The 9,958-nt window shown below is 41.2% G+C and overlaps 1 protein-coding gene across 1 annotated transcript; it reads left to right on the top strand.

Annotated features, from left to right (window-relative positions):
* Nucleotides 1-6,582: 6,582 nt before the first annotated feature.
* LOC142375532 (acyl-coenzyme A thioesterase 1-like) lies at nucleotides 6,583-8,238 on the top strand. Its single transcript, XM_075459588.1, has 3 exons — nucleotides 6,583-7,039; nucleotides 7,125-7,327; nucleotides 7,666-8,238. The coding sequence occupies exons 1-3, from the start codon at nucleotides 6,583-6,585 to the stop codon at nucleotides 8,236-8,238; spliced, it is 1,233 nt and encodes a 410-aa protein (XP_075315703.1).
* The last annotated feature ends 1,720 nt before the right edge of the window (nucleotides 8,239-9,958 follow it).

The raw sequence follows: 9,958 nt of genomic DNA, 5'->3' as shown, positions 1-9,958 counted from the left end.
TGTAGTTTTTAAACATATAAAAACATTGTTAATGAGCCTAACTTTACCAAACTAAAATACATGGCTGCCAGCACCTAGCTTACATCTATACCCTTGGAATGATTTCCACTTTAATCAAGGAAAAAAATCATATTTGGTGCCTCTGCAGTGGCCTTCCATTAGCTCTTCTTATTTATTTATCTATTTGTTCATTTATTTATTTCTTATAGCTGTTGCTGCTGGAGAAAGCATATCATCACAGTGTATATAGGCATTACACCTCACCTGGATTAGCAGCAGTTAATGACACGTGATCTAAATATGAGTAGATCCATCAAAAAAATTGTTATGGTACAAAATGCAATATTGCTCCTAGTTTACTCAAAAATGTTGTGGATGTAAGAGATATAGTGATGATTGAGCGAAAATTCTACTTAAGAGCTCATCAATCATTCAATGTTTCTCTAGCTTCAGAAGACACTTCACAAAACATGATATCAACACTGTTCACGACATAGGAATGTTGCTCTGTAAAAAGCTAATTTATCTGAGTCGAAGAAACAAATAACATATCTATGCCTGTTATCAAATATTTTTTTTAGAGAGAGAAATGGTGGCTTAGAAGATATCATTTAATCTATATAACACAGGTTTTACACACGTTTTTGTAAAAATGCAAATGGTTGAATCCCAAATCTCAGTTTCCCAAAAGACAAGACTAATTGGAAAAAAATACAGCATTTTATTTAATTACATAGTGTAAATAGCAACAAGTTTGCTGCCTCTGCATCTCTCCACTGCTTACCATCACATTTTTCAATTTGCCTCTCACCCCTATTCAGATCCTTGTTCTGTCTTTAGTTCCAGACTTTTCCTATGAATAATTAATTTCTCTTCTCCTCTCCGTTCCTCATCATAGCAGAGATTTAAATCCCAGCAATAGACAGCCAACACATAATAGGATTAAACTCCAGCTTAACACCCTGACATGTCATGTCCAGTAAAGAACTTCAGAGAAGACTACTACAAGTCCCCCGGGGGATAAATAAGATGCGGCAGCCCTGTGTCCTCCAAAATTGCCCATTAAAATGAAAATGTATGCAGTATGTTGGTCCAACAGCTGCTGTAATCAGATCATGTGCTCTGTGGGGAAATGCATGTCTAGAAAATGAGTTTTTCTGTCATGGACTGTTATTGTCTTGCTGAGTTCACAACGATAAAACCGGGGGGGATCCTCCAAATGCAATAGGTTACAGTAGATGAAAATCATGTATAACAATTTTACAGGAAGATTCAGAATAACTTCTCACTCTGTGCTAATGTTGACATCTAGTGGCTGTTTTTTCCTTCCTACCAACATGAAGACTTTTCTAAGTTGGTCATATTTGTAGTAAAATAAGATAATAACAATAATATTATTATTCATATTTAATACAATATATAAGATAATTCTAGCTGGCAAACTTGAGAGCCTCCAAAAACATGGACGGTTACATTAACCCGTAAGAAGGGGGCAAGCTATATATATATATTAGTCCTGGTTAGACTATTAAACGTTTTTTTTCCTTTATTTAAACTTTAATAAACTTTTTTAAGATTAGTATACTGTAGCGTTGCTGCACCTATGTTCAGTTATGAATGTGTTAATGCTGAGAATATTCTGTAGTTCATGTCTGTGTGGGTTATTTTGAATGCTTTTAGGGCTGAGGTGGGGGTGTAAGTGGATGAGAAAGGCAAGGTGGCAGGACAAGAGTGTTTGAGTGACAGGAGCACTGTGTGTGAGGGTGTGTGTGCAGAGCGGGAGACCGGTGGAGGACGATGGAGTGTGGCCACGCATCAGAGCATGTAGCCTGCTTAAAGCAGACGGCCCAGAGGCTCGCGGCCGAGGCCGGCTTCAGCACTAGGGTGAGCGCGAAAAGTTCAGTCGAAAGTGGCGCGGGCCTGGATGTAAACAACAATGCCGGTGCCCCCGTTTAACCAGCTCCACGTGAAGACTCCGAAATACTCCGGTAAGATGGACTGGGAGGCCTTCCATGCCCAGATTGATCTGTTGGCACAGGCAGCAGGCTGGCCAAAGAACATTAAAGTGCTGTAGTTGGCCATGTATCTCACTGATGAAGCCTTATCATGCCTGCTGCTGACAATGCTGACGGCATGTCTAGGCATCCTTGTGCTCGTGATGGCTGCCGATACCGTGAAAAGAGGGAGGTCCGGGACACGACAGGGATGAGCCAGCCTGCCGAGTGACACAAGTCCTCAGCCCGCCTGAATGGAGAGTTCAGCTGGAACAAGATGATGACCTGCTGCAGTGGCTGGAATCAGGGCAAAAACATAGGTGGGAGGAGGTCGCTGGGTGCTTACCTACCACCAAAGGACTGTTTGAAAAATTTGGGGCCCTCTGAGTCAAGGATGGAGTGCTCCAGAGAGCCTGGAAGGAGCCAGATGGGGGAAGAGAGGTGGCAGGTTGTGGTCCCCAGGGCACTAAGGGACTCGGTACTAAAGGCCTGATATGAAACTACTGGAGCAGGCCACTTTAGAGTTTCAAAAACCCTTCGTCGGCTCCAACAGGGGTTCTACTGGGGCAACTCAGGAGAGATGTTGAGGACTTTTGCCGCCGCTGAGACCTCTGTGGAGCTCACAAAGATCCCCTGGGTCAGTCTCACGCACAACTCCAGCAACTGGCGGTGGGGACACCGATGGAGAGACAAGCGGTGGACATCATGGGCCCATTTCCTCGCACAGAAAAGGGCAACTGTTATGTTCTGGTCACTATGGTTTATTTTTTACTAAATGGCCAGAGGCATATGCCATACCAGATCAGGAAGTAGAGACGTTTGCAGATGCTCTGGTGGGAGGCATGTTTTCCAGGTTTGGGATGGCAGAAGTCCTACACAGGAAACAGGGCAGAAATTTTGGATCACAAGTGTTCGCTGCCATGTGTGAACGCCTGGGGATCCAAAAGACTTGGATTACACTGTTACACCCAAATAATTTCACCTTATGGGATGGTGATGGCTTTTGGCAAACCCCAAGACACACCAGCGGTCCCACTGGGACCGGAATATGCAAGGAGACTCCAGGACCGAATGGAGTCTGCTCATGCTTTTGTCCGTGACCAGCTGCTGAAAGCGGGGATGAGACAGAAAAGGAACTATGACACTAGTCCATGCCACTAGCACTAGTGACTAGTGCTAGTGGCATGGACTTTGAGGCCGGCGACCTAGTGTGGGAGCACAGTCCAAAGCTGGAGGAAGGGCCGGTGCCCTAAACTGGACTGCCACTGTGTGGGGCCTTGTGAAGTACTGGAAAAGCTGGGTGAGGTGGTATATAGGGTTAAATTGCAGGTTGCCCTCCAAAGGGATAGGTTGGCCCCATACAGGGGTGATGCACGGCCGCATCAATGACTGGGGCCCTTAATGCCTTTCTCAGGAAACATGGAGACTACACCCCCAGCCTTAATTCCCCTCATTCTTTCCCATCCCTGGACTCACCCCCACAATGCATCCACAACAGTGGTCCCCCCCTTTCTTTGTAAAATGGTTGCATCCAACTGTTTCCTTCCTGCTGCTGCTCTCTCTGTAAGTAGCTTTGGGTTGACACGATTTCTTTAAGGCTATGATGGTGTGCTTTTGAAGGAAACACTATGTTGTCTATGATAAAGGCTTATACAGTGCGACTTAAATGAATGTCCATGTAAGTGGTTGGTCGTCCAAAACAAACACATTAAACGAAACATATTCCATGAAAAACTCAAGCAGTACATCGTGTACAGTTGCCTCCTGTTCTTGTCCAAAGATGCTTGTTTGTTTCTTTTTCAGTTATTCTTTTTAATCTTGATAACAGCGTGTTGTTGACCCTTCACCCAGTTGTCAGTGTGAGGTCAGTGGGTGATACGACGCTGAAGGCTTCCGATTCACAGCTTCTGATAAGCGAATTAAAGTGATGGGCATAAAGGGCTATTTCACTGCATTTTTTTTTGCATTTTGATCACCTTAGACCAGGTCCTGTAAGGAAACTACAAATCTGGTTGATTGATAGAATTATTCTAAAGTGGCTGTAGATTCATTAATACCTTGTTTGGGATTTGTGAGACCTTTTTCCGTTTTTTTTTTTTAAATGCAGGACAGAGCCATTTTACAGCATTTTTTGCATTTTGATCACCCTAGACTAGGTCCTGTATGGAAACTACAATAGTTAGACTCTTCAAATCTGGACCCAATTTAGGGTGATGTGAATCGGAAGCGAACTTCAGCGTCGTATAACCCACTGACCTCACACTCACAACTGGGTGAAGGGTCAACAACACAGTTCGCTGTTATCAAGATTAAAAAGAATTCTTGAAAAAGAAACAATTAACTTTGGACGAGAACAGGAGACAAAAGTACACGATGTACTGACTCCTTATCTCATGAGTTTGTATGAATAAAGTAAGCTTGAAATGGCCCTTTATGCATCCTTTTAAAAGCTGGAAGCTGGGACTCGGAAGCCTGCTTCAGCATCGTGTGGAGCACCTTGCGTAGTAAGGAACACCGGGGCATCGTTGTCACATTTCTCCCCAAGGAGCCACGAGGAGCCATTTAAAAAGTGAGATAACGAGATTCTATTCACGAGTAACATACTGCGTATTATATGTAGAATGAAGGCCTTAAGGCTGCCCATGCTACTATCTTTTACTGTGCCAGCTGGTTGAAAGGTATATAGAATAGAAATAGTGTCAGGATCTGGGTTTTTGGTTATGTTTTTGTACTTAGTTATTGGTATTTTTATTCAGTGCTCTTGGTTTTTTCTTTATTTAGATTCAGTCGTTGTTTCACCTTAGTTCTGTTTATCAGTATTCAGTTATGTTTTATTAGTCCTTGTTCATTCTTTGTGTTAGTCGCCGGATCCTCGTCCTATACTTCCCTCGTCAGTCCTGTCTACAAGTATTTCAGTCTGTTTTGTTATTTTCTTAGTTTTCTTAGTTTTACGTTCAGTTTAGTTTTTCCATATTCCAGCCTTTGCTGCGCTTTTGTTTATATTCTTGAAAATAATTCTGTTAACTTAATTTTGGTTCTCGTCCGTGTCTGCACCTGAGTCCTCCCTTAACACAACCATGACAGTAGGATCTGGCGATGAGTGGTGGAACAAGAAAGAGATATATGCTGGGGAGGTGATTACTGGAGCAGGAACTGGTGGCTGATTAGTAATGGGCTGCAGGTGAGAGTGAATGAGAGCAGAGAGATGGCAGAACACAGGGGGCGAGGGAGAGCACACTAACTGAACAAGGACTAATAAAACATAACTGAATACTGATAAACAGAACTAAGGTGAAACAACGAAAAAATCAAGAGCACTGAATAAAAATACCAATAACTAAGTACAAAAACATAACCAAAAACCCAGATCCTGACAAATAGAATAGAATAGAAAAATACTTTATTCATCCCCCAATGGGGGAAATTCAAATTATTCAAGTAGCTCAAAAAATTATTAATATTTACATTGATTGTATATTAACAACAACAATAATAATACCAATTTTAATCAAAATACTACTACTAACTAATAATAATAATAATAATAAATGACTAAATAAATAAAAAAAAAACAATCAATCAATTTGAAAAGAACTCAGCAGTCACTGTTTAAAAACCTTATGGCTGTGGGAGCAAAGGACCTCCTGAACCTCTCAGTCCTGCAGCCTCTCACTGCAGCTGCTCCTCTGTCCTGCCAGGATGCTGTGGAGAGGAGGTTTATTGTTCTCCAAAACAGAATACAATTTGCTCCTCATCCGTTGCTCCACCACAGCACCGAGAGGGTCCAGCCTTCAGCCTACAACAGAACCAGCCCTTTTCACCAGTTTGTCCAGGCGCCTACAGTTTTTGTCTGTAGTGCAACTCCCCCAGCAGACAGCAGCATAGAACAGTGCACTCTCAATGATGGTGTGCTAAAACATGCACATCATATCACTGCAGACATTGAAGGACCTGAGCCGTCTCAGGAACAAGAGACTGCTCTGGCCCCTCCTGTACGCTGCTTCTATGTTGGCAGACCACTCCAGTTTATTATATATTTATGTGTACTGATCAAGTACACATAAATATTATGTGTACTTAGACTTATCTGTCTAGTCTCTTGTCCTTATACGTCCATTATCTGTCCGTATCTCTTCTGTGTTGTGCAGAGATAGAATGCTTGTTTTGCACCTGTTTTAAATGGAGTTTAACTAATGTATAACACTACACTCTCAGCAAGATTAGGCCTCCTCTTGTAGTAACACAAAACTGTCCCTGCTTCCACTTTGTTACACTATTGCTCATTTAAAGTGTGCGTTGTTTCTTAAGAAATAGGAGTGGTGATTCAATTTAAAACAGGCTTTGTGGCATTTGAGATTTTCTTCTGATACTCTGCTATTGGCTCAGAAATCAGTGTTTGGTTACACTTTAAAGACCCAAAGCAAAGACACAGTGAGATTATTTTGATAGTGTTTTGTGAACATTTAGATAGTACAGAGGCACACAGAGGTCTCCTTTTGTGTGTGGGGGGTATGTCATTAACTGTTGATTACCTCGACAGATACCGGAGCTGTGTCAGCAGGACTGAAATAAAGCCAGAGAAACGGAAATGGCATACTCACAGGTGCGCTTGAAAATTCTCCCCAGCGTGTGTAGTCTCTTTGATAAACTGGTGCAAATAAAAGTAGAAGGACTTGCTCCTCACAAACCAGTGAAGCTGACTTCCAAACTGACAGATGACAGAGGGATCATTTTCAAAGCTTCTGCCCTGTATAAAGCTGATGAAACTGGCCAGGTGGATGTCTGCAGTGTACCTTCTTTTGGAGGAAGTTACACCGGCGTTGAGCCCATGGGTTTGTTTTGGGCCATGGCACCAGAAACTCCACACAGTAAACTCCTGAAGAAAAATGTACTCAGCCCAACACTGGTGGAGCTGGAAGCCTTGAGTGAGGAGACTGGCGAGCTCTTAGCATCTGAAACCTGTGAGAGAGGATACCTGGCCGAGGGGGTAAAGAGAATACCTCTGCAAGAGGGCAAACTACGAGGAGTCCTCTTCATACCAGCAGGTTAGCTGAGTAGTGGAACTAAACTTGACAGAAATGGTAAATATTGAACTTAATGTCAATAATCTTTTTCTTTTCTTCCTGTTAGGAGAAGGTCCTTTTCCAGGAATTCTGGATTTGTACATTTTAGGTGGAGGCCTTAATGAACCTAGAGCCAGCCTCTTGGCAAATAAAGGTTTTGTGGTTCTCGCACTGGCTTTTTATGCATACAAGGATTTACCAAAAAATCCTAAACACTTGGATTTGGAGTACTTTGAAGAGGCTGTAACATATTTCAGGAGAAGGCCAGAGGTTAGTGTGGAAGTTTAAAGCAGCATTGATAACCATATTTTCTCTGCTGTTTTACTCGTTATGAATACAGTGTCCAAGCATGTGCATGATTGTTTTGAATGTGTCAGTGTTGCCATCTACTGGTTAGTTTCCTATGTCACATCCATGGATTGATGAAAGAAAGAGTTTTAAAGTCCTTTTTCAAATGTACATATTAAAAGGTAATGCAGTAAAAATTGAAATATAGATTTTTGATGTAGAATAAATTATTTTATTAAAAGTTTCATCTATCTATCTATCTATCTATCTATCTATCTATCTATCTATCTATCTATCTATCTATCTATCTATCTATCTAGGTGAAAGGTCCTGGGATTGGGATCATATCTCTCTCTCTTAGTGGTGGTCTGGCTTTGGCGATGTCTTCTTTTTTACCTGGGATCACAGCAACTGTCTGTATTAATGGCTGCAATGCAATTTCTATTTTCCCTCTACACTACAAAGACATGATAATGCCGCCACTTCCAGTTATCAGAAAGAAAGCTACAGTCACAGAATCTGGGATCTTAGATTTAACAAACTGCACTCCAGACCCCACCCTTGAGGAGTACAGGGCGTCTTTGATTCCAATTGAGAATTCCAGCTGCCACTTCCTCTTTGTCGCTTCTGAAGCCGATCTTAACTGGAACAGCGTCTTGTATGCCGAGCAAGCTGCTGCAAGGCTTAGAGATCACGGCAAAGAATCATTTCAGCTGGTTACCTATCCAAAAGCTGGACACTTTATGGAAGTGCCTTTCATGCCTTTTTGCGAGTCTGGGTTTCATGCTGCAGTGATGACGGAAACGGTGTTTGGTGGGGAGCCAAAAGCCCAGTCTGAGGCTCAGCTGGACCTGTGGGAACGAGTCCAGCGCTTCTTCAAGATCCACTTGTGAAATGAGAGCCCTCGTTAGCTGGCAGTGCTGTATTAAGCCTATCCAGGATCCCTGAGTGGTTGTTCCTTGCTGTGCTTATTATTTCCTGTAGCTGCTTATAAATATTAATGTGAGAGATATATATACTTATTCTGTGTGAGCATTCTAACGTCCGTGCTTTTTTTGGTTTGTTTGTTTTTACTGCTATAGGCTAGAAGCAAAATCAGCACTCTTCCATTTCAAGGGGCCCCAAGACACAACCCGTTCATATTTTCCTGTATCATATTGCAAAGATAAGCCAACCCTCTGACTTATGAGTGGAGCTAAGCAGGAAATAGTTGCCATCAGCTATCTGATTAAGTACACTTTTCAAACTATTTTTACTGAGGACTTTGTGGATGTTTGGTGAACAAATCGTCAACACAACCAGCTTCAGACTAAGACCATTTCTTAATGAGCAACATATTGTATGGCTGGAAACAACCGTACAAAAATCCCTTATAATTTTGGCTAACTAAGGCTCTTTGAATAGCTCTTGCAAATGCAGTATTTCACTCCCAGTATTAGAAATAGTGTTTTAATTTTGGTTGTGTAAAGGCTCAGTGATAATTCAGTTTTTTTTTTTTTAATTTCAAAGACTTTTTAGATATATATTGTGATTTAAAAAGTATGCCATGAATGAATGATAATAAAGTCATATTTCATATGCTATGAAAATAGCAAAATAAAGTCAAAGTCAAGTCAAATCAATGTATTTGATGAAGCATTTGTTTATTGACTAAATCTCTTTATGCAAGAAGTTTCTGATGCATTTTTGAATTTGACAATGTGAGTTTGCATGTGTAGGTTAAAGTCAAAATCAAACCAAATCAAATTTGTTTGTATAGCACATTTCATGTACAAAACAATTCAAATTGCTTTACATAAAATAAAAGCATTGCAGCAGGGAGTCTAAGAAGCATTAAAAACACATAAAAGAATATAAAGAGAAAAAAATAAAACAATTAAAATGAATTTAAAAACAAGCAACAGTCCAGATAAATTAAAAGATATCGTGCAGATTTCATGCATAGACACATGAGAAAATAAATGTTTTTAACCTGGATTTAAAAATGTCTACATTTGGTGAAAGTTTAATCTCCACTGGCAGTTTGTTCCACTTGTTTGCAGCATAACAGCTAAATGCTGCTTCTCCATGTTTAGTCTGGACTCTGGACTGGACCAGCTGACCTGAGTCCTTGGATCTAAGAGCTCTGCTGGCTTTATATTCTCTGAACATATCACAGATTTATTTTGGGCCCAAACCGTTCTGGGATTTGTAAACCATCAGCAGGCTTTTAAAATCTATTCTGTGACTGACTGGAAGCCAGTGTAAAGATTTTAAAACTGGTGTGATGTGTTCAGATCTCTTAGTCCGGGTTAAAACTCTAGCAGCAGCGTTCTGGATGAGCTGCAGATGTTTAATGCTCTTTTTGGGAAGTTGAAAGAGCATTACAGTGATGGAGTCTACTGGAGATGAATGCATGGATGAGTTTCTCCTGGTCTTTTTGGGAGAGGAAACCTTTAATTCTGTTGATGTTTCTGAGATGGTAAAAAGCTGCCTTGGTGACAGCTTTGATGTGGCTGCTGAAAGTCAGATCTGAGTCTATCAACAGTGATTGTAAGGGCCCGAGTCTCAAAATATTTACCAACGCTGACCCTCCTCTCTTTGCTAAAACAGAATGATCTCAGTTTTGTCTTC

The sequence above is a fragment of the Odontesthes bonariensis genome, chromosome 24 (assembly GCF_027942865.1).
Source record: "Odontesthes bonariensis isolate fOdoBon6 chromosome 24, fOdoBon6.hap1, whole genome shotgun sequence".
In the NCBI taxonomy this organism is placed as follows: Eukaryota; Metazoa; Chordata; class Actinopteri; order Atheriniformes; family Atherinopsidae; genus Odontesthes; species Odontesthes bonariensis.
This window is presented reverse-complemented; position numbering and strand designations above follow the sequence as displayed.

What these genes read in the sequence shown, in the direction of transcription:
- LOC142375532 (XM_075459588.1), top strand. Translation starts at nt 6,583, where the DNA reads ATGGCATACTCACAGGTGCGCTTGAAAATTCTCCCCAGCGTGTGTAGT. An exon ending in AGTCCTCTTCATACCAGCAG is followed by an intron (nt 7,040 to 7,124) that starts GTTAGCTGAGTA and finishes TCTTCCTGTTAG; the next exon opens with GAGAAGGTCCTTTTCCAGGA. An exon ending in ATTTCAGGAGAAGGCCAGAG is followed by an intron (nt 7,328 to 7,665) that starts GTTAGTGTGGAA and finishes CTATCTATCTAG; the next exon opens with GTGAAAGGTCCTGGGATTGG.